Below are 27481 nucleotides of genomic sequence, written 5' to 3' on the forward strand. Positions count from 1 at the left end.
CGTCAGTTGTTATAATTGAATGGCATGTTTGTTATCGTCGTTTATCAGCTTTATGCAATAAAATAAACGAACTGAGTTGATTAATGAAGCTCTTTATACAATTTATATATTTTTTACAAATACGTGGTTTATTTTACTCCGTGATAGTATTCCACTTTTGCTTTACACACACACACACACACACACACACACACACACACACACACACACACACACACACACACACACACACACACACACACACACACACACACACACACACACACACACACACACACACACATGTATATTATACAAATTTTTTAACAATGTTGGGGAAAATCATGACCTTTTAAAAATATAACTATTCAAGAATTATTATAATAACACACACATACACAATTGAAGTTTATGTATTATTATAAAATTTCGTCTTGTGATTGTTTGAATAAAAATTACAGAAATGTTTTTGTTTTTACAGGAAAAAAACCACACTTAAAAAATTTTTTATGTTCAGCATCTTTTCGATATATAACTTCGAAGAGGCGAATCTATTTGCAATTTAATACAATTGCGTGCGAAAAGTATATGAATACGCGTTTGGAAGAAAACTTGTAACACCTGTTCTCCCTTCGCTGAGGGAAGCGGTATAATTTTCTCGTGTAATAGAGGAGTAATAGCGGGAGGGACAGTGTTCTGCGTTTTTTCACGAGATATTTTCTTAGTCATCATCGAGTCTCCGGAATAGATGGAGTTTTTTGTAGATCAACAATATAGATTAATTCGTCTAATTTTATCTATATATGGATTATGGCCTTATGATAGCCAAACAATAAACACTAAAATTAAGCGGGTATTCACAACTTTCTTTCTGATTTTTGTTGCAGTCGGTCAGGTATGCTAATAAATCTGTTGAAATAATCTTTGATTTTATTTCGGTTTATAATTATTCTTTATATATAATACGTATGTATCATATATAATGTCATTATGTATTATCCTAGACAGCACAAAATAAATTTATAAAAACTATAGAAATATTTTATACACACACAATTATATATTATATATGTAGAAATAAAAATTTTTTGTTAATACATTTCTAAAATATATATTTTAGTAAAATAATTATTGTATTATTAAAAAATTTTTATAAAAGATTGAAAAACAATCTTTGCTACAAATTTTTTAAAATAAATTTTTCAATTTTTCATTTATTATAAATATTCTTATATACATGTGTACGTATGTGCACGCGCGCGCATGTGTGTGTGTGTGTGTGTGTGTGTTTGTGTGTGTGGAGAGAGGGGGGAAGAGAGAGAGAGAATGTAATTTATTTTTGCATATTGTAGTGATTAATTTAAGCCCGTTTGCATCAATGTAAATGAATTAAAAATTCAGTATAATTTTCTTTCAATCTTTTTTCTAGTTCTAAATATTAGAAAAAGATAGTAAGTTTTAAATCTACATTGTAGATTCAACATGAGTTATTTTAATCATGATTAATGTTGGTGCAAATAAATCTTAAATTAGTATGCGAATCAAAAATGTATTTTTAATTTCTATCATGATTTTGCAAAACAAGAAATTATTTTAAATGTGAATAATTTTAAATGAAAGATGCCTTTTTAGATAATTAAGTACTGCAAGACAGATTTAACGATAGATTTTGTCTTTGAGTGTCTGCCTATTTTTATTATTAGTATCAGTGCAATACAGCAATACGTGATGTGTATAGTAATTAACGACAAAGTAAGGAAAAAGGATACGTGGATAGTAATTTTTGTATATGTACCTAGATCAAAATGTGATATAATATCAAAAGAAAATTACACTTGCTTTTGAGCTAGAATACATATATAAAATAAGCATTTAATTTGCAGCTAAAGGGTTTATTGGAACAAATTAAAATCGACTGGAAATGCGCGAGATCTCAAGATGAGATTAACATTATGCAAATAAATACGACAAACGTGAAGAAAGCGACAAAAATGTTTTTGGGTAAAAGAAATCTTGATTTTATTATTTTAAATAAACTGGAAATATTTGTACTTTACATTTATTATTAGAGTTATGTCTATTATGTATTTAAACTTTTATTAGATCACCAATACTGATATAGGCCTTCTAAAACTAACTCTCTTTTATTTTTTGGAAACAAATTGTACTGTAACATTGCACTAAACGTTACACTAATATTACCCTTAATTTTAATTCACTTTACGTCTTTCAGTTTACATATTAGTGAGTCTAAATATATACATGCTTATCAACTTCATGCCTCAAATTCTCGATGTATTTATGCCGCTGAATGAATCTCGTCCATGGAGGCATCCGATTCAGATCGAACTTTTCCTCGATGACGAAAGATATTTTTACACTGTCAGACTTTTACAGTATATTGGTACGACGTACACAGCGGTATTTCTTTTTGCCAACGGTACTATGTTCATCATTAATACGCAGCATGCCAGTGGAATGCTTGCTATACTGGGGTAATACTATATATATATATATGTAAAGAAATTTGTGAAAAAGTCGACTTCTGAATAATTATTCGATATTGCCATATTTGTTGTGATAATTGAGGGTTAACATCAAGCGTCGAAAGAAAGATGGCAATGCATATAAATGTTGTGTATAAAATCTTAAATAATAATAAAATATGAGATTTATTTTTGCACCTAATCTTTGATACGATGCATTATTTTGCTTCATGCATATTTTTGCAGGCATCGTGCAGAGCAGTTATTCAATGATAAGCAAAAGTTGTTCAAAAGCCAATTCAACTGGGAAAAGGATTATAAAAATATAAGTATTTTTGTCGAAGATCACCGTAGCACTTTACAGTTAGTAATCATTTAACAACATGACATTTATGTAGTTGTACATACACACACGCACCCACGCACGCACGCACATGCGCACATACGAATATATGATGACGAATACAAAATGCTGAATCGTTTTTTCCAGGTATGTTCTATGCTAATATACACTTAACATCGCAAGTATCAATCTTACAGAAATCAAGTTGTATTATTAATTCCCGAACGTTTTTTTGTTATCTAAGGTTTGTGGCCATTATTCAATCGTGTTACAGTCTGAAGATGTTTCTTGAATTTTTCAATTTAATGTTTCTGTTAGGCACCACACTGGTACAAGTGAGTGTTTCACTTAAAATATTTAAATTAAATACAAATACGTTAATACCTGTACATTAAATAAAATTAATAAATAAGATTAAATTACGCTACGATAAAAATTAAATTAAACGAATCAGCATAATCGTTGCTATTTAGATAATTAAATTCAAACAATCGGAGCGACTTAGAGCCATATTTTATGTCTGTGCACAAATAATTTACATGTTTATGTGCAGCTATATGGGCCAACAATTAATTGATAAGGGCACACAACTGTTCATGAAAATGTGAGTATCTGTTTTAACATAATTTTATTAATTTTTATCTGCGCAATAAGGCTTCATTAAGCTACATTATTTTATTTAAATTATAAATTATTTAAATTATAAAAAAGCGGAAAAATTTAATTTTATATAATTCAGAAATAAAACGTAGAGGCAAAATAAAAAGACATAAGTAAAGTTTTTTTTTCTTTAAAATGCATTTAAAAAAATTTCTTTATCATTTTTTTAAAATAACTCTGAAATTTAACTTTTTGTAATGTGAGAAAATCGCAAGTATTTTCAAAGAATTTTGCTCATGTTGGGCCTCACATATATCGCGCATAAATTAATTACATACACGTGTACATGTGTATAGATTAATATAAATATATATTTTATTGAAAGAAAAATATAAGAAAAAAATTTTATATTTCAATTGAAAAAATATATATATGTATAGGCTCTTTTATTGGGCAAAAAGAAATTAAAAATAAATAAAACGCTAATAGAGCCAAAGATGATTGGAGTTTGCTTAATAACAGTTTAATAAATTAAATTAAATGTACAGACGTTTCGGCACATTTTAGGCACGTTTTCGGCCATCTTCAGTGTATAATAACAACTATAAGTTCGCAGTTAATCGTCAATCTGAATTTCTATAGTTGACGATTAATTAACTGCGAATTTAGTTGTTACTGTACACTGAAGATGGCCGAAAATAATGTGCCGAAACATTTAAGGGGCTACATACACCTAGAAATTTTGAAAAAATGTATTTTTTGTTTTTTGAATATTTGTAAAGTATAAGGTCTTAAGAATATCCCCTGCAAGTTTCAAAGTGATTCCTTGAAAATTGTCGGAGATATAGCGAGAAAGGTCCAAGCGTGTTCGACGACACTGGGGCGCGATGGGCGCCTTCTAATCCTTCACAGCAGGTAGATTACGCAAGAATAACGCCGGCAAGCTAGAACCGAAGCCTTTGATGCCGCTACATTTGGGGAGGGTTCACTGTATGGCCTTGGAGTGGATGATTCCATGTAAGTTTGAAAAAAAATTATCTACGTTTTAACCGAATAAAATAAATCAAACTTTAAATGCGTTTTTTCGAAATCATGTTTTTAAAACGCGTGCCAAAAATATCTCGGAAACGGCTGAACTGATTTACTAGAAATTTGGAGAACTTAATCTACACAAAAAAGGCAGTCTTTATCGTGGCGGGTTTTTTTAGAGCCCTTACTTTTTTTTTAAGTTAAAAAATCGATATTTTAAAAATCGACCACGATAAAGACTAAATAATATCATTCAGTTTAAGAAAATTCTAGACTGATCTATTTCAGATAAGTCTTGTACGAGCTGCAATTGGCACCGCGGAGCACCCCTTTTCAACAAGGTCTTGAGACGAAGACAATATCTCCGCCATTTTTTAATATTTTTAATTCAAATTTATTCTGAAACATGTTCTAAGAATGTATTTTAAAGTAAAGAAAACTAGGATTAATTACATACATTACGTTTCGAGAAAAAGGCATATTTTTTACGTCTCTAGGTGTATGTAGCCTCTTAATTTAATTTATTAAGCAAACTCCAACCAGCTTTGGCTCTATATATAGCGGTTTATTTATTTTTAATTTATTTTGTAACATTTCAGTTTTTCACACGGTTTCATTAAACGATCTTTGACATTGTCGTAAACTTTTAGATATTTTTCAAGATGGCACAGTACAGTTGTATGGAAACAAAGGATGATAATATTTATTATGTTAAAATGTATGCGTATGATTACCATTAACATGTACAATACTTTCATTATAAGTTTACAGACTGTTTCGGGGGTAAGCAAAAAAGAAATTAATATTAAATTAAATTTATAATGTTTTTCTTCTATTATAAATTCTGTTTTAAGATCTTGCAGTTCGCCATGTCGTTTTGTATGGTGCTAAACCGCATATAAAATACTGTATCTATGAACAATTTGAGAAAATATGTTTTTGGATTAGATTGTATGAAATTATCGTGAAATACATTTTTGTGTGAATCAGCTATCGTTTCTGTGTTTCCATTTTAATCAAATACGCACACGTGAAATAATTGTCGACATTTAAAAGCCAACCTTTCTCCTATATACATGTAATCTTATTTTTGCTATCACAAAAACCGCCAGTAAAATGTTTTCCTTTACATTTACATTTCTGGTAATTACAATAGATTTGGAGAGAACGATCATTGGAGAGAACGAAATGTAGTAAAAAAAAAGACAGAAGTTTTTACAATTTTTGCGAGATAAAAGATTTTCTTATTAAATGAGACAATAAAAATCAAAACACAATATAATTGTATGCTTACTCTACGTAATAAGATCCTCGACAGATATTTTTCCAAATGTAAGCTTTGTTTTTCATAAATCTCTTTGTTGTCATTTTTCGAAATATTAAGATTACAAATCATATTTATCTCGTGCAAGAAAAGATAGAATAGGATGTAGTGGTTTCATTTGATTTATAAGTATCACATCTTAAAGTTCTCATTTTCATGTTTAGTTTCAAGTTAGTTAAAAGAAGACGCGTTAATAGTCAGTGTTCTATAAGTCTCTAAATAAAGTTTCCAAAAGAGCACTTTCAACATGTGTTACTTCACTTTTTCCATAAGAAGAAAATAGCTGCGGATAGTTACAGAAAGCTTGTCAAAACTTACGGAGAATCTTCTCCGATCATCGATTAAAATTTGTGAATATTGGTTCAGACGCTTTAAGAATGGTGATTTCGATATCGGTGATAAAGAACGCTCAGAACAGCTAAAATCATTCCATCGCCACGGTATCTATCTCAGATAAATGGGTAAAAGTCGTAAAAAAAAAAAAAAAATGTAACTGTCGCCATTTTTGTATAATGAATATATCTTTTTCGTAAAAAGAAAACTCTCAAAATTAAATCACACACCTAATATATCACATTTATTGCATATTTTTATATTTCGCGCATTGTAATAAAAATTGCTAATAAAACTATTTTTATGCATTTTTATTTCGGACAATTTATAGTAGATAGATCGACAAATTATTTTACATTTTTTTTGTCATAAAAAATTTATCTCTGATTTGCCTAAAAAATATTCGAACAGGTATTTGGTTAAACATGCAACATAAATGTACAGAAACAAGCGTAAGGTATTGAAATTGCTATATAAAATCGAAAATTTAAGTTATTAATAATACATTGGATTTTTTTGCATGTTTATTAAAGAGGTGTGTTTAAATTTAAATGATTTTTAGTGAATGCTTAACTGCATCAAATTATCATTGAAAGGAACGAAACGCAGTGAGATAAGATAAAGAAGTTTTCACAACCCGTAAAAAATAAAACATTTTTCGTTAAATTTTTTGTTATAATAAATGAAAATTTTATAATAAATAATAATTTTAATATAAGATAAGTCTTATTGGATGCAAGAAAGAATATCTTACTTAGACAGATAATGTAGGTGATATAGTGCATCTTAGAAAGTTCAAAGAATTCAATACAGCAACCTCTAAACGAAAGGTTTAATATTAGTAATTTTCTATGTATGTTTGCAGATAAGAAATGTTTTAATTTATTAACACATTTTCTTGAAAAAAAATTTTTTAATAATGTTGTAAAGGATCAAAACTTTTAAAAAATAAAACTATTCGAGAATTATTATAATAAAACACATACAATTGGAGCATATGTAAAATATTTTTTAGATGTTTATTTACTTTTTCTTTCAAATAAGTGAAGTGACTCTACACATCGTAACTTATCCCATGTTATTTTTTTAAAAATAATTTTCTCTTTTATCGTCGTAATATTATTCAAGAAATAAAAAGGAAAAGACATTTCGAATGAAAAAAAGTCTTGTGAAAATTGCGGGAAATTAACTCAAAGTAAAAATTTATTATAATATTCTTATCGTTTAAATAAAATTTATTATATTTTTGTTTTTAAAGAAGGAAAAGAATTACACCTTATAAATTTTTTATGTTAGTCTGTATCTTTTCCATATATAACGCTTTGAAGGGGTGAAACTACTCGCAATTTAATATAATTGCATGCGAAAAGTATGAATACGCGTTTGGCACAAAAGGGTAATTTATGACACTTTTTTCCCCTCGCTGAGGAAAACGACAGAATTTTCTCGCGTAATAGCGGAGTAATAGCGGAAGGGTCGATGCGTTTTTTTTTCGTGAGACATTTGCTCAGTCATCATCGAGTTTCTGTAATAAATGGAGTTTTCTGTAGATCAACAATATAGATTAAATCGTCTAGTCTTATCTATATACGGACTATGGCCTTATCATAGCCAAACAACAAACGCTCGAATTAAACGGGTATTCACAATTTTATTTCTGATTTACGGTGCGTGTGTTCAGGTATGATAGTAAATCTGTGAAGTAATTTTCGATTTTATTTTGGTTTCTAATTATTTTTTACATATAATACATATTTATTATGTATTATCCTATATAGACAGCACAAAATATAAAATTTATAAAAACTATTAAAATGTTTTATATACCACACAAAATTATATATTATGTATATATTATAAAAAAAATTTTTTAATACATGTCTAAATTATACATATATTGTAGTAGAATAATTTTTGTATTATTATAGAATTTTTATAAAACATAAAAAAATAATCTTTGCTACATATTTTTAAAAATAAATTTTTCAAAATATTTTTGAAAGAATATTTATTGATAAGTGTTTTGTGCTGGTTGGGAGAGAACTTTTATGTTTTGAAACACACTACGAAAAATGTTTCTCAATAATATTTTGAAAACAAAATTTAGATAAAATTTTATTCAAAATTTGACGCGCGCGCGCGCGCGCGCGCGCACGCACGCACGCACACACACACACACACACACACACACACACACACACACACACACACACACACACACACATACACAGAGAGAGAGAGAGAGAGAGAGAGAGAAAGGGGGGGGAGGGGACAAATACATATTTATTTACACACTTTTGCAATGATTAATTTAAGCCTGTTGCATCAATGCAAATAAATTTTAGTATAACTTACTTTTTTCTAAATCTAAGAATTAAAACAAGATAGTGAGTTTTAAATCGGGATTAAAATTAATCTACATTAGTGCAAACAGATTTCAGATTATTATGCGAATCAGAAGAATATTTTTATTTTCTATTACAATTTTGCAACACAAAAAAAATTTTAGGGGAATAATTTTAAATAAAAGATGTCTTTTTAGATAGTCGAGTTCTACACGACAGATTTAACAGTAGATTTTGTACTTGAATGTCTGCCTATTATTATTCCTAATCTCGGTGCAATAGGGCAATTCGTAATGCGTATAGCAATCAACGACAAAGTAAGGAAGAAGGATACGTGGATAGTAATTTTTGTAGACGTACCTGGATCAAAATGTGATATATAATAAGAAAATTACAAAAGAAAATTATACTTCCTTTTGAGTTAGAATACACAAATAAAATAAGCATTTAATTTGTAGCTAAAGGGTTTATTGGAACAAATTAAAATCGACTGGAAATGCGCGAGATCTCAAGATGAGATTAACATTATGCAAACAAATGCGACAAACGGGAAGAAAGCGACGAAAATGTTTTTGGGTAAAAGAAATTTTGATTTTATTATTTTAAATAAATTGAAAACATTTGTACTTTATATTTATTATTAGGGTTATATCTGTTATGTATTTAAACTTTAGAAGAAGATCGCCAATATGTAAGCCTTCTAAAACTAACTTTTATTTTTTAGAAACTAAGTGTATTGTAACATTGCATTATACGTTACACTAATATTGCACTTGATTTTAATTAACTTTACGTCTTTCAGTTTACATGTTCTTAGGTATAAGTATGTATATGCTTACCACGTTAACCCCTCAAATTCTGGATTTATTTATGCCGCTGAACGAATCTCGTCCGAGGGAGCATCCGTTCCATGCCGAATTTTTCCTCAATGATGAAAGAGATTTTTATATTATCAGATGTATAATGTATTTTGGTATCCTGTTCATATTGGGAGTGATTATTGCCAATAACACTATATTTGTTATTTATACGCAGCATGCAAGTGGAATGTTTACTATACTGGGGTAGTGCTACTACATATTTTTTAAAGTTTTATTTGTAACAAAAATTTTACATATAATATTGTGCACAAATTTTTAATTTGTATGCTATATATTAATTTTATGTATTGCAATATGTTATATACATATATATACATATATGCAAGGATTCATTGGCTCACATTTTCTTAAATTAAAAATTCAACATTAATTTTTTATTCAACATAAATTAAATTTACATTCATTATTCGCAAAGGTACATATTATAACTGCATATGTTATTTTTCTACAAATTTACTGTTCAGCTTTATGCATTTTATTACAGAATGGGGGTTTATGTACTAATCCTGTCCTGTTCTGTCCAATCGTGTTTCTATAAGGTTCCTGTAACAGCCGCAACAACACTTTCTTCAAATACTTATCTTCATTTTCAAAACTTTTTTAAAAAATTTCCAAAACGACAAAAATGTTGTTGCGTTTGTCAAGTGATGACTATGGAAACAAGATAAGATCTGTAGGTCTATTCTGTAATTCGGTATCGTTACATTGTCATTGGACAGTTTTTTGCTTATACAATATGTGCGCAACGGCATTATAACAATATATACTAAATTGTCATTAAGAATTACAGAATATACTTATTGCAATAGGTGTGATGTTCCAGGATGGCAGAAAGGCGCAGACCTGAACAAAAAAATTGGTAAAAAATAACATGTAGCTGAAATATACCTTTGTTGAATTTTATTTATATTAGTTTTCAATAAAAAAATGTGAATTGATACTTTTTTTTTTAACAACTCTCATACATCTTTTTACATATTAATAATGTATGATAATTTTTGACACTCAGCTTCAGGTTTTAATTATAAAAAAAATATATATATATGCGCACTCTTGTGTAATTGCCTTTCTATTAAGTAAATATCCGAAGATATTTAACATGGTAATGAACTAATTAACATCAAGTGTCAAAAGAAAGATGTCAACGCATTTAAATGTTGTGTTTGAAATCTTAAATAACAATAAAATATGAGTTTTATTTTTGCACTTAATCTTTGATTTATATGCACTATTTTGCTTTATGCATATTTTTGCAGACATCGTGCAGAGCAGTTATTCAACGACAAACGAGAGTTATCCAAGAGCCGATTTAACTGGGAAAAAGATTATAAAAATATTGCTATTTTTGTCGAAGATCATCGCAACATTTTACAGTTAGTAATCATTTTACATCAAGGCATTTATGTTTCAAAACAAGACAAGACAAGAATTCAACGTTCTTGTCTTATCTTGACTTTTTAATATCAAGAATCACTATGTATTGATCTTGACAGTCAACTTCTTGTCTTGATTCTTGCAAGATTCTTAATATTTTTATAATATCTATAAACTAAACACGCACGCACGCACATATATGACCACGAGTATAAAATAATGAATCGTTTCTTTCAGGTACGTTTTACGCCAAGTAAATATACATCGCAAGTACCAAGCTTAAAGAGATCAAGATGTATTATTAATTCGCGAATATTTTTTGTAACCTAAGGTTTGTGGATATTATTCAATCGTGTTACGGTATGAACATCTTTCTTGAATTTTTCGGTTTATTGCTCTTGTTAGGCACCACAATGGTACAAGTGAGTGTTTTACGTAAAATATTTAAATTAATAAATATTACACAAGTACATTAAATAAAGTTAATAAATAAGATTAAATTACGATATTATCGCGTTGCACAAAAAATTAAATTAAATAAATTAGCATAATTGTTGCTATTTAGGTAATTAAATTCAATCAATTAAAAATGTCGGACCGAATTAGATCCATATTGTACATCTGTGGACAAATAATTTACATGTTCATGTATAGTTATATGGGCCAACAATTAATTGACAAGAGTACACAACTGTCCATGAAAATGTGAGTGTCTACTTTAAAGTAATTTTGTTAATTTTTATTTGCACGATAATGTTTCATAAAGCTCCATTATTTTACCTTAAAAAAGGAAAAAATTTTAATTTCATATAATTTAGGAATAAATGTTGTTAGAGGTGAAATAAAAAGACATACGCAAAGTTCTTTTTTCTTTAAAATGCATTTTAAAAAACTTCTTTACCATTTTTTTTTACTGAGATATTTAACTTTTTTTGATGTAAGAAAATCGCAAGTATTTCCAAAAAAATTTTACTCATGTTAGGCCGCACATATATCGCACATAAATTAATTACATATTACTCGTGTATAGTAATTAATTACTCGTGTATAGATTAATAGATATATATTTTATTAAAAGAAAAATGTAACATTTGAATTTTTCACACGGTTTCATTAAATGACCTTTGACATTGTCGTAAACTTTTAGATATTCTTCAAGATGGCACAGTACAGTTGTATGGAAACAAAAGATGATGATATTTATTATGTTAAAATGTATGCATACGATTACCATTAACGCGTACAATATTTTTATTCTAAGTTTAGAGAGTTTTTCGGCGGTAAGCAAAAAAGAAATTAATATTAAATTAACCCTTTGTTGCACAGTATGACATATATGTCACACCTTTTTGTACATCGTTTTATGTCTTCTAAATTTTAGTTTTAGGGTTTCTTGTTATGAAATAAATCAATTCTAGGTTCATATGTTACTTTATGGATAAGTCAAGCTTTGTAACAATTATATTGCATTAATTATTTGTTATGAACAAATAAAGCGGAAAAAATACTTTTTTTTATAAAAAATAGTTTTTGAAGAAATTTGATTATAAACACATGTAAAAAAATATGTATTTTTGTTTTTTGGGTCGCTGATTACAAATTTGTTATCAGTTTTTCAAAATTCAAAATAGCGGATCCAATATGACAGGCAATATACCTAAAAGTTTACAATTTTAACAAATAAAAATGCTATCGTATTCTAAATTTTTAGTGAAAAATGTTTTTGTAATTTTTTGATTGGACGCATACTTTTCAAGAAAAAAATCCATAAATATTGGAAAATTTTAGATATCAAAATATTCATAAATTTTTTAAAACCTAAAAGCAGATTCGAAATATTAGCGACCCAAAAGCATAAAATTAGAGACTTTGCAGAATTTTATAATTTTTTTTGTTTTTTAGTCCGTCATATTGGATCAATCTTTTGAATTTCGAAAAATTGATAGCAGATTTATAATCAGCGATCTCGAAAATCCCTTATAGCCATAACAGCACAAATAGTGTTGTACAAAAATTTGTGCAACAAAGGGTTAAAATCGTAATGTTTCTTCTTCTACTATGAATATCGATTCTGTTTCAAGATCTTGCAGTCGGCCATGTCATTTTGTATGGTGCTGAGACGCTTCTAAAACACTGTATTTAAGAACAATTTGAGAAATGATGTTTTTGGGTAGTCAGACCGTATGAAATTATCGTGAAATACATTTTTGTGCCCCTTAGATATCGCTTCTGTGTTTTCACTTTATAATCAATTATGTATACGTGAAAACTATCGTCGACATTCAGAAACCAACCTTTTTTCTGCTGTACATAATCATATATATTTTCGCTATCGCAAAGACCGCCAGTAAAATATTTCACCTCACATCTTCATTTCTGGTAATTCCAAATAGATTGTAATATTATTGCGCGTTTCTCCTAGGACACAAGATTTCTCACAAAAGTATATTACATTTTAAAATATTTATAAATGCGTAATTTAATACGTGTCATAAATGCACACAAGCCAGTGCCAAGACTGCCGTGAAATCAAAAAAAAAAAAAAAATATTAACCACACATAACATATTAGATTTTTATTACATTAAAAATATGTGTTTTAATTTAGAATATTAAATGTGCTAAACTGCTTCATTGGAGAGAACGAAATGTAATAAGACAAGACAGAAGTTTTTAAAATTTGTGAAAGATAAAAAATTTTCTTGTTAAACAAGACAGGAAAAATTGAAACATGATGACATAATTTTATACTTATTCTGTAACAAAGCTCTCGATGAGTAGAATTATTAACTTGTAGTTACTTCGCGGAGATCGTTCTATTCATGAGCAAACGTTTTGGTATTTTTCTAAATATTAGTTTTGTTTTTGAATAAATAACTTCTTTGTTAGTCATTTTCCGGTTTATTAAGATTACAAATCATATTTCTCTCATACAAGAAAAGGCAGAACTTCCCAGCAAACATTAAATATAATGCTACATGACATAAATATAACACATATTAATGTTATATACCATTACATTTGTAATATTCGGTGTTTATTGCGTTTATATTGCTTTCAAACGATTAGAACAATGGAAAAAATAAATGACAGAAATAACGAGCTATATAAAAAAATAAAATATTCGATTCAATATTTTGCTAATTTTTCTAGAGTTTGACATTTATAAGTTATTTGATTTAAATATAATTAACAACTGTTAATAAAATGTGTTTTTTAGAATTTAATTATTTTTTTAAAGTATATAACAAAATTATTCTCAAATTTGTATTCAGCTAAATTTTTAAATATGTTACCAAAACTGGTCTTTCTGAATAGCAGATAGTAGCTTATGACAAATATGAACAATTTACATGTTTATATACGGTTACATAATGCAAGATCCTCTTAAAGCATGCAACTATCTATAAAAATATAAATGTCGTGAAATATACGTATGGCTTGTGTGTGTGTGTGTGTGTGTGTGTGTGTGTGTGTGTGTGTGTGTGTGTGTGTGTGTGTCACATTTATTGCATATTTTTGTGTATTTCGTGCAGTATAATAAAACTTGTTAGTAAAGTTTTTTTTCATCCATTTTTATTGCGTATAATTTATAATAAATAGATCGTTAAATTGTTTTGTTTTTTTCTACCATATAAAATTCATCCACAATTTACCTAAATTTATCTATATTTTATCTAAAAATTTGTTTACAATTAGCATAAAAATATTCGAACAGATAGGTATTTGCTCAAATATGCAACATAAATGCGCAGAAGCAAGCGTAACGTATCGAAATTGGTATATGAAATCGAAAATTCAAGTTACTAATAATACATTGAATTTCTATTACATATCTATTAAACAGACGTGTATTAATTTAAATTGTTTTCAGTGAATACTTAGCTGCACTAAATTATCACTGGAAGGAACGAAATACAGTGAGATAAGACAGAGAAGTTTTCACAACCTTTAAGAAATAAGAGATTTTCTCGTTAAATTACGATTATGACATTAAACATTAAAAATATAATATAACGGTATAATTTTGTATACCGTGGCGAAGGTATCGATTGATAGAATCACTATTTTGCCAGCCGTTATTTTGCATGGCGTTATCATTCTGTACAGCATTAGAAGAAGGAGTTTTCGACATCTTTGCGACGTGTAATACCAATTTGCTTTGCAGCTATTATGCAAGGATAAATTAAGATTAAAATGATTAATAGTAATTCTAATATATATTTACATTCATATTCGACTTTTATGTTATCCAAATACTATGGAATATAATAAAGCTCTCGTTTAACTCGTCTTTGTGGATTAGTACCTACATGTGAATAAATTGCAATAATATTTAGAATTGAAGTACAGTTGTAAATGTGCGATTATTTATAACAGCTGCAAATAATATGCTAGGAACATAAAAAACGTACTTTTTGATTTTTCTCCGGTGGATTAAAAAAAGAAAAAAATCAAAATAGTGATTAGACTATTAATTTATATGAATTCTCACATAGATTCGTACGGAAGGATGCTGTAGTCCAGTAGAAATTGGGCTTGCCAGAAATGAAGAAACAAATGAATTAATTGTGCAATATAAATAGTAACAGGACCGGCAATGTCACTTGCACCTTTGTTTAAATTCATCAACACCTAAAATTCACATTTAATTGCTTCCAAATTTCTTTCAATTGTCATATTAACCAATTAAAATTTCATATCGTGATAACTGAAGGCGGTTACTAAAGATAGTCTTATTTTTTTCAAATTTTTCATTCATTATCATCGAAGCAATGAAATACTCATTCGCTCCAAAAGTATTTGTAAAAAACATAAAAGACATAAGAAGACATGAAGAAGAAATTGATGCGTACTTGTATACCGGCTAAACTGCCACCGACCATATTTAAATTAAGATTCACCAAAAATATTTTTGTATATAAAGATTCAATGTGTTCCGTAAGTCTGTAAAATTAATACTAAATAATTATAATTGATATATAAATATCAATGGCAGATACAGATTGAGAGATATCTCAATATTTCTTCATACATACTCAATCACGAGAAGATGTCTACGTAAACAGTGCAAAGTTTTGTTATAATCATCGTCTTTTATTTTGCCCGGTTTTGCATTAAAGTTGTCTTCATTATTTTTGCCAATGTTTTCTAGTACATTTCTGTAATGTCACCAGAAATGTCGAACAAAGCTTTTAGCAAACCCAAACTTTGAGATTATGAGTCAAAGAAATCAATTTAAGAAGAACATCCTCAAATAACACAAAAATGAGATAATTTTGTTTAAAAAATTGTAATGTATACATTTTTGTTTTAGAAGTATTTTTTAAAGTAAAAAATTTTATTTTTATGTCATCAATTGTGAGTTTTTCCGAATTCAAAAAGAAATTATTTTATATCTATCAAAATTAGTCTTAAATTGAAATAATTTTTATAGATAGTGTTTTAGCAAATCAAAATATATAAATCTCAAGAATATTAAGTAACTAAAATAATTTTTTCACAAAACTAAACTTGATTCCACTATGAAGAAAAATAGACCTGTTCAGAGCAACTTCGAATTTCACAAGAAAAGAAATAAGTAGTTCTATGAAATCTTTTTTTACTATATTGGAAAGAAACTTATTTTGGATTACGCTAATTCGTAAAGAATTTAAAAAGATGAATTCTTCTCTAATTCAAAACGTTTATTTGGAAAAAATGTGTTATTTGGATTGTTATCTTTTTGTAATCAAAGGAAATCGTTCTTACCCGATAATTGAGAACATTCCACAAACATGCTGGATCAAAGTATAGTACAAGCCATCGACTGCAATTGTGGCAAAGGAGTGAGCAAACACGGCCATGTAACAATGTACCGCTATTGGATACATGTATTGATTAAATCTCTTGCCATATTCCACGCGAAAAGGTAATCTCGATGCATATGGAACGGAAGATTTTGTTACATTGAAGATATTGTCTTCGAGCAAGGTTAGCATAACTGGTTTAAGTACGAAAAGGCATGCTGTTGTATGCATAAACACTAGAAAAAATTATATCTAAATCTTGTGGAATGAAATACCGCTCTAAAAGAGTGAAAATTGAATTTGTGTAATATTCCAGTGATTTTTCACTCTACGAGACTTAAAGAGTATGTTAAAGATACAATAAGATTTTTTAATTATACATTTATTAATCTGAAACAAATCAATTTTTTCCACATAGTTATTTTTATACAACTTTTATTTTAATTTAATGATAAAATTCTGTAAGAAATCATTTGGCAAAAAACTTGATTATTTGACACAAAATGGATGCTTATATATATATGTGTGTGTGTGTGTGTGTGTGTGTGTGTGTGTTCAAAACGTTCAAATTTCAATAAGTTTCAATAATTTTGCATACCTGCATAAAATGTCGCCAGATACTGCCCATATTTAGTATGTTGTTCCAGAATAATTTTTTCTACATCTGTATTTAATGACATCCAGTCCGTTTGTATCATGTTTAAGGAAGTCTTTACCTAAACATATCGTATTATTCATTATTAATGTAACATTTTTTTACACGAACGTCAAAAGTTAATAAAAGACTGAGAATTTATCACTCACTTTCTCGCTGTTTAACATTATGACCAATATTTTAAAGCTAAATATTATGCTGATCATTGTCGATGGCACACATTCAAAAATGTCATCGAGAGTAATCGGACCGATTAATAAATAAAGTACCTATTAGAATTAGTAACATAAAACGCAATCGTGAAGTTAAGAATGAGTTTTAGAATTTAAAAGAGGTTACATAAATAATATATAATATATATATCTTTTTATACTTTTTAATACATTTTTTAATTTTTTGATTTAAATTTATTTAAACCATCAAAATTTATTTAAAATATTATGCTTGTTTCTTTTTTTCTCTTTTTTCTGAATAAAAAGTTATACACACACACATATATATATATATATATGTATAATATATATGTATAAAAATTTAATACGCAAATTTAATATAAGCGCGTGTGTATGTGTTATCATACAATTTAATGAACAACTGTATATTCGATATTAAACTTGAAATTGTATAAAGAGAGAAACACACAATCAATAACTTTACAGCGTAATAGACAAAGTGTAGAGAATTCTATTCTCCGGCAAATTCTCCTTTCAGTGTATATACCTGGGGTATCAAAATAAGAAAGCAGAGCGCAAACATCGGCACGAAGCAAATACATCTATCGCGAAGTCTGTGATACGGCCATAATCCCGAAATAGTCAAGTATACTCTAAGAACACTATAGTGCCGGCTTTGTACAACGTCTCTCTTGTCGATCATTTTTTGAAATAAGAAGATTGCTATCAACTATTCCATGTAAACGTTCGACATACAATAAATTGCTGGAGATTATTTATCGATTCTTTTCATCTTCTATTCGGCAACATTATCGTAATTGCACTGAGAAAGAAACAACCGTTTATCTGTCTATGTTTCAATCCTTTCCTTTTTGCATTTTTAACAAGTTTCCTTTCTAAAGACCGCTTCTCTCTGAAGATACATTTTTCTTGTATTTCCGTATTACTACGTGTATTATGCAGCACCAGCAGAAATTGTGTCCCTCGGAGTCTAGCGCGGCGAGCTTTTTCGTAACACGTTACGTTACGTTAAGTGCTCCACAAACCTAAGTTCGTACTTAAAATTAAACTTAAATTAACGCACAAAGAAACTTTTAACGTAAGTTCTTAAGTTCTTACGTTAAGGATTTCTTTTTGCGTTGATTTAACAATAAGTTAAATTTTAAGTACAAACTTAGGCTCATATGGAGTACTTAACGTAACGTAACGCGTTATGGAAGAGTTTGTGCGGTGGCCCTCGACGCGCGGTGAAGTGGAATAATAGTGGAAATGGGGAAGAGCGACAAAAGTGGGGATCGCGCTGGTGTTGCATCCAACGCCGCACGCTCGAGAAGGATAACTTAACAATATAGACAATTCACCAAATATAATATAAAATATATAAAATAAAAAAAATATTTGTTTATATTAATTAAATAGCTTTATATTCGGTATAACCAAATTATTTATTTTATAACAAAATATGTTTCTTAATGTATTATCGTTTCCTTGTAAATATTTGTCAGTGTAAGTATAGTAATTACCAATTTCTTTTATGTGTAGGGTTGCACGACTGCAATTAAATTACGACTTTGCAAAATTAGTATAATTATTTCCTACGTATAATTATGTCACCTCTTATAATTGTTACTATATCTTTTAATTGCAAAATCGCAAAGAGTAATATTGCATTATATATTTCGTTATGTTTGAAATTAATAATAATATCTCCATTCATCAAACCAAGTTGATAATAAAAAATTGAAAAGATTTATAAAAACTACAATTTTATTTTTACACAATATTGAGGTGATTATTTCGTAAATTATCGTGCAACGTTTCTTTTTCAAATTTATTAATTGCAATTTTTGAATGTAATAAATAGTACAAAATTTGTTGACATAAGATCTTGTATTTTCAGTATTTTTGACAATTAAAGTAACTCGAGTCAATCGTAAAGGTATTACGATGATTCACGTGGAGATATAACTTTTAGAATTTTCTTAACGAGCTTGGCTTATACACGCATATTGAAATTGTTGATACTTTTAAGGTAACTCGGAATGTTCACCCACTGAAACTATTACGGCAAACCACGAGAAAAAAAAAGAATTTTACGATTTCGTTAAAAAGTTGAATTGCAAAAATGCGTTGAAGTCATGCATTGAAGGAACGCAGCATCGTAAAATAAGACATCATTGTTTTTAAAACCTTTAATAGAAAAATAAAATCGAAGTTTTTTTTAAGTATAAGAAGAGATTATAAGAAATTATTGCGAATATTAATACAATTTGCTTACCCTGCCAAAATTTTCAATAGTCAAAGGCACGATCTTGCCAGCAGTTATTTTGCATGGTAACACGCTTCTATTCATGATTAAGAAAAGAAGTTTTCGACATCTTCCCGAAGTGTAATACCAATTTGATCTGCAACTGCAATTCGGAACAAGATTATTTGAATGTCATTTCTGACTGTATATGAAGAAGTATGCTTGTAATCCACTACACAATAAATTAAATTAAATTAAATATAAAATAAAATAAAAAGTTTTATTGTAATTATATGTTTATAGAAAAAGTATTCAAAAAAGAATAAAAAGATTATGTGTGTATTATTTAATTAAAAAATTACGATAAATCTATAATACGCCGAAGAAATTATGTTCTTACATTGATTCGTAAGGAAGGGTACTATAATCTATCAGAAATTGGGCTGGCCAGAACTGTAGGAAAAGATGAATGAGTTGAGCGATATAGATAGCGAAGGGTTCTACGATATCCTTCGCGTCATTCAAGTTCAAGATCACCTGAAATATATTTTAATAGATTTCTAAAAATTCAGAAATCTTCGCGAGATACATATTATTTTTGTCCACTCTTCTTTAGTCGGAAATTTTATCATATGGCATATAGAAATAAAGAAAAGATTCGTATACCTGTATACCGATCATACTGCCGCCGACCATGTTCAGACAAACGCTGACCAGGAATATATTTGTAAACGTAGATTCGATTAATTCCGCGAATCTACGAAAAACCGAACGCTATTAAAGGCGGCACTCGACTATTAAAAATTGTACGGTATGTTATAAAACTATTAACACGCACTGTATCACATGCAGATGCCTGCGCAGGCAATTCAGAGCTCTGTTATAATTGTCATCTCTTATCTTGTCGGGTTTCAGATCGAAATTGCCGTCGCTGTCTTTGCCGATGTGTTCCAACGTGTGTCTAGAAAGCCGCTCAAATGATAATGCTCCCGGTGAGATCGAAACCAGCCGTTTATTTCATTCGGACTGGATTCGACGCGAGTTCGGGATGGAAGACGAGGTATTAGAACGTACTCACTGGTCGAAGATGGACGCGGTCCATCTTCGTCGTAAGATACCGCTTTACGTCTGTCCTTTTTATCATATATCGATTTGTAATTATCAATCTCGAGCGTGGTATCCTTACCCAACGATCGCGAACATCCCACATGCGTGCCGAATCAGAGCGATGTAGCAGCAGTCAACCGCGATGGTGATGCTGATGTGGGAGAAGACAGCTAGATAAATGTGCACCGCCATCGGAAACAAGTACCGGTCCAACGTTTCCCCGTATTCCACGCGGAGGGGTAGTTTCGCTTCCGCCACTAGGGTGGACACCGTCGCATCCGAAGTGTCCTCCAGCAGTATCACAACGAGGGATTTCAATATGAGAAGAATTCCCACGCACTGCATGAAGACTGGAAATCGACGTATCCGTTACACCGAGCGATTACTGAAAGCTTTGATCGAGTTTCAGAGGAGGTGCGTGATATTTTCCGCGCTAGGTTTCTACACCGTACCTCCATAGGTTAGCGTAATATACCGCCCATACGTGGTGTGCCGCTGAAGAATAGTTCTTTCTGCATCCGTACTTAACGACAACCAATCATCATCCATCATTTTAAGACAGGTCTTCAACTGTAAACATAAAACACGAGAGTATTGAAAGAGTATTTCAAACAGTTTCCAAATATATTAAAATACATGTAAGAGTTATTTTTGAAGAAATTTCTTTGAAGATATTACTTACAAATGTATAATAGTTAGAGAGTATTATGTAAGTAATGAAAATTATATGCAACTGTACATGATCCAATCGTGTGTCGAGAAAGGATCGAAAAACAACGTATAGTCAGAGAGAGCTAAAAACTTAATTACATCTGTATAGTAAAAAAAACGTAAAATTGTATGTACACGCTATACGCAGGGAATGCCGTGGAAATATTAAATCGTTCCATTTCCTATTATGCTAATCACATCATTGGACTTGTGCAATTGTCACGTACTTTCTTATTGTTTATCATCAGCCATCCTAATTTGAAGCTGAATATTATAGTAATGTACATCGACGGAGTGCACGAGAACACATCGTCAAGATCCGCCGCGGCGATCAGAAGATATAGGAACTACAGCAATATAATATATTTTAATACATGTTTAACATATGTAATATAATATAAAATGTATTACAAAAATATATAATCAATATATATAATAATATAACTATATATTAATATATCATTATAAGAAAAGTACACGAAAAGAATGGTTTTGCTAAAACATATAAACATTAAAAAATAATTATGTAGGACACTCAGTTGCCAGAATGTCAAAACTTTTTGTAGCGTTACTTGAATGTTACTTAAATGTCACAATTATTCTGGTGGTTTAACAAAATTATTTTCATATTTTTAGACACTGTAGCAAAACATTTCTTTCTGTGATTAATATACCATAAAATAAAAGAAAAGAGGCAAGTTGCTTGATACAATTTGTAATCACGTACTTGAGGTATAATGATGGTGAGGGAGAACGTGAACATCGGCACAAAGAGTAAACACCTGTCGCGAAACGTATGATAGGGCCATATCCCTACCAAGCTCATATACGCTCTAGGAACTGTGTAAAAGCGACTTTGCCAAATGTTCTTTCGCTCGTTCATTTTCACGAACTATTTAAGACTACTAACTGTCAACGCTTCCTTGTGAATACTCGTCACCCGGCAAGTGGCAAGAACAGTTATTATCAATTCCTTGTGTCGTAGCATCGCACGGTCGTAATTACGACATTACGAAATTAGTACGCAATTATCTCTCGCGACGTATAATTATCGTCGCCCCTCACAGTTGCTATTATGTAACTGTCTTTCGCGCGATCGCAGTTTCGCGAAGGGTGACAACTAATATATCTCGCTACAATCAATAGCGCCCTTGCTGTTCGTCGAACTAAGTTGATAATAAATTGAATTATCGAGAGGTTACAAGAATTTTATTCTTAGACAATTGAATTGATTATCGCACAAGGAATTGTGTAAAGTTTTTCTTCGAAATTATAATATTCATAATTTTTGAGTGCGATAAAAAAATAAAAGTATAACGTTTTTATTGGCATACAATTTTATATTTCTGATATATTTTTGACAATTAAAATAATTCAGGTAAAATTTATCATTACGTAAAGGTATCACGATAATCCACGTTCGGATATAACATAAAAAATTTTTAACAAGCTGATCTGAACACACATGCACGTTGAAACTGTCAATGGAAGGAGCGCAACACTGTGAAATAGGACATCGATGTTTTCAGAACCTTTGGAAAAATAAAATTACGGAGAACTTAAGACTGACGAGCAAAAATATTTGAAAAAGTAACAAATGGTAAAGTTTTTTCTTTTTACTTACCACGCCGAAACTTTCAATGGATAGAGTCGCCACTTTGCCAGCAGTTATTCTGCACGGTGATACAGTTCTATTCATGATTAGAAGCAATAGCTTTTTACATCTCTCTGACGTGTAATACCAATTTGCCCTGCAACTGTGATTCAAAAATTAACAAATAACGATGAATTTGAAAATTCGTTTATGTTCGCAGGTTTTTGTACCTTTTCTACCACCAAGTAAAAACGTTTCAAGTACATTTAAATGAAGTTCAAAAGGATTTGATTTCTTACATCGATTCGTATGGAGTAACGCTGTAATCCAATAAAAACTGGGCCTGCCAAAATTGGAAGAAAAGATGGGTGAGTTGAGCAACATAAATAGCGAGAGGTGCTATTATATCTTTTGCGTCGTTTAAATTCATCAAAACCTGGAAGATATATATTTTTTGTATTAATCTTTCGTAATTACATATTATCAATTATATAAAGGGTTACCAATGATTTAATAGAAAAGGATCTGAACAAACATAAAATACAAATAGTAGTTTAAATTCAAAAATTGAAAAGAAGATATATATTATATAATCCTTTTCTATTACTCTATTAAATTCTGTATGCTTTAATTGTACATGCACTTGATAAAGTTATTATTATTATATTAATATTTTTTCCGTATTTCAATTATATAAACAGTCGTGAATGATTTAAAAGAAAAACATTTGGACCGAAATATATTGTATTCTTGTTAAATGTTAATTCTCATTATATTAAAAAATTCTCATTTGCTATAACAATCTTTATTGTGGATTGTATGCACTGTTGATTTCCATTGAGTCGCCATTACTCCTATCCAATATTTGATTAATTTGATTAAATAAAGTAGTTAATTTGACTAACATTGAGTAAATACTTACTCAATATATTGTTGATTCTTTTAAATTTAACCTTCTTATTGAGTAGGAGCAGTGGTGACCTATGAAATCATTAAAAATGACTCAATTGAGTAAAATTTAACACTATGAATTTAACAGTGTGGGAGAGTTGTCAAATGCGTATAACATTGAAGTTATTTTTTAATTTTATTTTCCACTTTGTATATTGATTTATATGGAAATAGACATTAGAAGTTACACTGTTAAACTCATAATGTCAAATTTTACTTAATTGAATCGTTTTAAACAAATTTCATAGGTTGCCACTGCTGCTACTTAATAAGAAAATTAAATTTAACAAATCAACAAAGGTTAAATTTTAAAAAATTAACGATATATTGAGTAAGTATTTACTCAATATTAGTCAAATTAACTACTTTATTTAATCAAATCAATCAAATATTTGGTAGGAGCAATGGCGACTCAATGAAAATTAACAGTGTAGCTTGATGTTTCAAATATATTAGTACAATGTTTAAGCTTTGCCCACCAATAACAAATTAATTTATTATAAACTTTTCTTTACACAAAGAAATCAATGTACATACTTGAATACCGCATATACTGCCACCAATCATATTTAAACTAATGCTGACCAGGAAAATTTTTGTAAACGTGGACTCGATCAATTCCGCGAATCTGCGACAAAATTTGAATACGGTCACAAATAGTTGAAGAATGTAAAGTAAATAATACAGTAATTATAGGTGTAACACGTACTCTATTACATGTAGATGCTTGCGTAAGCAATTAAAAACTTTGATGTAATTATCGTCGTTCTTTTTGTTGGGTTTCGAATTAAAATTTATATTAATATCCTCACCAATACGTTCTAGCATGTGTCTGGAAGCCGCTAAAATAACGTTCTTGGCAAATTATATTTTCAGATCGCAAGACCGTGATGATCAATTTTATCCAGATTGAAATAAAAAAGGACCAGAGATGAGATATAGCAAAGTGCTTTTATGACGTCGATGATGATACTCGCCCATTATTTCAGTTTTCAAAATATCCTGATACTCTTACCCGACAACCGAGAACATCCCGCAGGCGTGTTGAATCAAAATGAAGTAGAAGGTATCAGCGGCGACCGTGGCGGTCACGTGAGAGTAAACAGTTAGATAACAGTGAACAAGTATCAGATAGAAATACTGATCTATTTTGTAGCCGTATTCTACGCGAAAGGGTAGTTTCGTTACGGCCAGTCTGGTAGAATTTGAAGTATCCTCCTCTATCATTATCAACACGAGTGACTTGAACATGTAGAGCACTCCCGTCATCATCATAAAGGCTACAAACATGCGAATTATTCAATGAACGTTGCTGAAAAACTCAGTCAAGTGACGGAAACAGAGTTTTTTTTTTGCAATTTTCAATTCTTTTGCATACTCTGATTCTTCTGCATACTCTTTGTCACGGAGTTGCCACAGGTTGGAAACATTATTTTAAAAAAGTAATGCGTTACATCATTATTGTTACTTAAAAAATAAAGATTTGTTATCTTTTGTTACTTTTTTATAATAGAAAAATAATTAAGACATTAAAGTTTAAAGTTATTTTACTTAATATTTAATATCAAAACTTAAAATTTCAATATTTTATCAATAATGGCAATGACTATTAGGAAATACAGTTTAAAAAGTAACAATTGTTATCAAAAAATGTAACGATAACTCTAATGTAAAAAAAAATTATTCTGCTTTTTCCACTAAGAATTTTCTTCTACCCAAACGCTTCTTTTCCTTTTGACGCACCTGCGTAAAATATCGTCAAATATTGTCCGTATGTAGTATGCCGTTGTAGAATAGCCTTCTCGCTATCCGTATTTAATGACCACCAATCATCCTCTATAGTCTTGAGACAGGTCTTTATCTATAATTATACACAAGCCTTTTTTTAACAGTAATATTCATTATTGAATATTGAGAATTAGAGCATTAATGAAATCATATATATTTATCGTATTATTTACTTTCTCGCTGTTTGCCATTAAGCTCGCTAATTTAAAACTGAATATTATCGTGATTAGAATTGTTGGCATACACTCGAACAGATCATTGAGATCCGTCATGGCAATTTGCACATAGAGTAACTATGGTATAAAATATTAATATTAATGTTATAAAATATTGATAATAACGTAATGATTAATATATTCTTAAAAACTAGAAAAGCTGAGTCTTAAACTATTTCCGCTTATTAAAGAAAGATATGTTTTTGTGTGCAACGAGTTGATTAGTGGTGAATAATTTTGAACGTTCTAAAGAAAGAAAGAGAAACACATTGTTATAAAAATATAAATAACATATATAGATCAATAAGTCTTATATAAAACATTTTAGGACAACAATTTTTTTCCAAAACTTTCCCAAGATCCATATAATGTGTCACTATTTCCAATTAAACTCGGTTATGTACCATGGGTATAAGGATGATCGAACAGATTATGAACGTTGGTACAAAGTGCAGATATCTATCGCGAATCGAATAGTATGGCCATAGTCCTGCTAAGGTCATGTATAATCTAGGAATCGCGTAATATCGGCTTTGCCAAATGTCCTTTCGCTCAGCCATTCTTAGAAATACTAGGAATGCGAACTACATCAGCGATATACTTGCGTAAGTAAACTGTGCTCGCTATAGAAGCGCCGGGACATTAACAATTCCTTGTGTTGCAGAATGGACGTCCGTAATTATGCCATCATAGCATAGCAAGCAATTATTTGCACGCAATGAAACCCTTTTCACCGTAGCTTTTCAATAATCGGTCGCAGGACCGACTCTTCCAATACGCGGAAATAGTAATTGTTCTATCGTCAGAACAATTACCACGTTTAACGCGCTCATATGCGCTCATAACGTAACAGGCTAGTGTTGTTAGTCATGCGTGCGCGAAAGCGGGAGCTATCCTAAACGATAAGTAGAAAATAATAACAAATGCAAAAATGTGAAGTGCTATTAGTATAAAAAAAGATGTGACATAATTCAATTTGTTTAAAAAATGTTATTGTGCGGATTTACGGTTAAATTACGCGTTACATTTTTTCTGGCTTATCCTACATATAATTAAACGTTCACATTCCATTCTATATCATCAACATGTATCTTTTTAATAAAGTCATGCTCAAAAGTAAAGTTATATTCAAAGGTAGAAAAATATACAATTTTTCTGTACAGTCAAAAATCGTTTACAAACCAGTGTGAGTGACAGTGCGATTGTTATACCGTATATTTAAAAAACGCGTTTCTAGTATTCTAGATAGCTAAATCTATTAAAAAAAGAGATTTTGAAGTGTCTATTATAAATTTGGTCAACAGGAAATACAACAGGAAATATAAAAAAATCTCAAGTGGCAGATCGGTAGCAGAAACCAAACAAAAAATGCTACTTTTGAGGATGCTAAAGTGTCCGTCAAACTTGATTGGAATCGATAATGTACACTCATTCGCGCACGTTATTAACAAGATTTCGTATGTATTTCTTTTATAAATTTGGAAATCCTTTTCCAGAATTAAAGTACACGTTAATATTAGTTTATGAATTGGGCTTTATATCGAGAATAAAAAATTA

The 27481-nt window shown here is 29.7% G+C and overlaps 4 protein-coding genes across 4 annotated transcripts; 2 read left to right on the forward strand and 2 right to left on the reverse strand.

Annotated features, from left to right (window-relative positions):
- Positions 1–1609: 1609 nt before the first annotated feature.
- LOC105837127 lies at positions 1610–6249 on the forward strand. Its single transcript, XM_036291098.1, has 7 exons — positions 1610–1731; positions 1863–1980; positions 2213–2474; positions 2712–2828; positions 3053–3143; positions 3282–3412; positions 5088–6249. The coding sequence occupies exons 1-7, from the start codon at positions 1708–1710 to the stop codon at positions 5257–5259; spliced, it is 915 nt and encodes a 304-aa protein (XP_036146991.1). The 5' UTR covers positions 1610–1707; the 3' UTR covers positions 5260–6249.
- Positions 6250–8333: 2084 nt separating this feature from the next.
- LOC105832576 (odorant receptor 7a) lies at positions 8334–13241 on the forward strand. Its single transcript, XM_036291105.1, has 7 exons — positions 8334–8756; positions 8898–9015; positions 9242–9503; positions 10577–10693; positions 11026–11116; positions 11260–11399; positions 11842–13241. Exons 1-7 carry the CDS (start codon positions 8733–8735, stop codon positions 12023–12025), a joined length of 936 nt encoding a protein of 311 aa, XP_036146998.1. The 5' UTR covers positions 8334–8732; the 3' UTR covers positions 12026–13241.
- A 1016-nt stretch (positions 13242–14257) lies between these two features.
- LOC105832582 lies at positions 14258–26519 on the reverse strand. The gene is made up of 21 exons (XM_036291099.1): positions 26329–26519; positions 25883–26002; positions 25665–25782; positions 24937–25201; positions 24631–24753; positions 24459–24549; positions 23270–23406; positions 23001–23133; positions 21118–21235; positions 20745–21015; positions 20397–20519; positions 20225–20315; positions 19959–20095; positions 19589–19721; positions 17081–17198; positions 16445–16718; positions 15733–15855; positions 15550–15640; positions 15189–15328; positions 14729–14861; positions 14258–14642 (listed from the first exon to the last, which is right to left on the reverse strand). Exons 1-21 carry the CDS (start codon positions 26482–26484, stop codon positions 14592–14594), a joined length of 2946 nt encoding a protein of 981 aa, XP_036146992.1. The 5' UTR covers positions 26485–26519; the 3' UTR covers positions 14258–14591.
- On the reverse strand, positions 21227–22849 carry LOC114254217. Its single transcript, XM_028189865.1, has 2 exons — positions 22104–22849; positions 21227–21723 (listed from the first exon to the last, which is right to left on the reverse strand). The coding sequence occupies exons 1-2, from the start codon at positions 22257–22259 to the stop codon at positions 21571–21573; spliced, it is 309 nt and encodes a 102-aa protein (XP_028045666.1). The 5' UTR covers positions 22260–22849; the 3' UTR covers positions 21227–21570.
- Positions 26520–27481: the final 962 nt, after the last annotated feature.

Source organism: Monomorium pharaonis, chromosome 8 (genome assembly GCF_013373865.1).
Source record: "Monomorium pharaonis isolate MP-MQ-018 chromosome 8, ASM1337386v2, whole genome shotgun sequence".
NCBI lineage: Eukaryota > Metazoa > Arthropoda > Insecta > Hymenoptera > Formicidae > Monomorium > Monomorium pharaonis.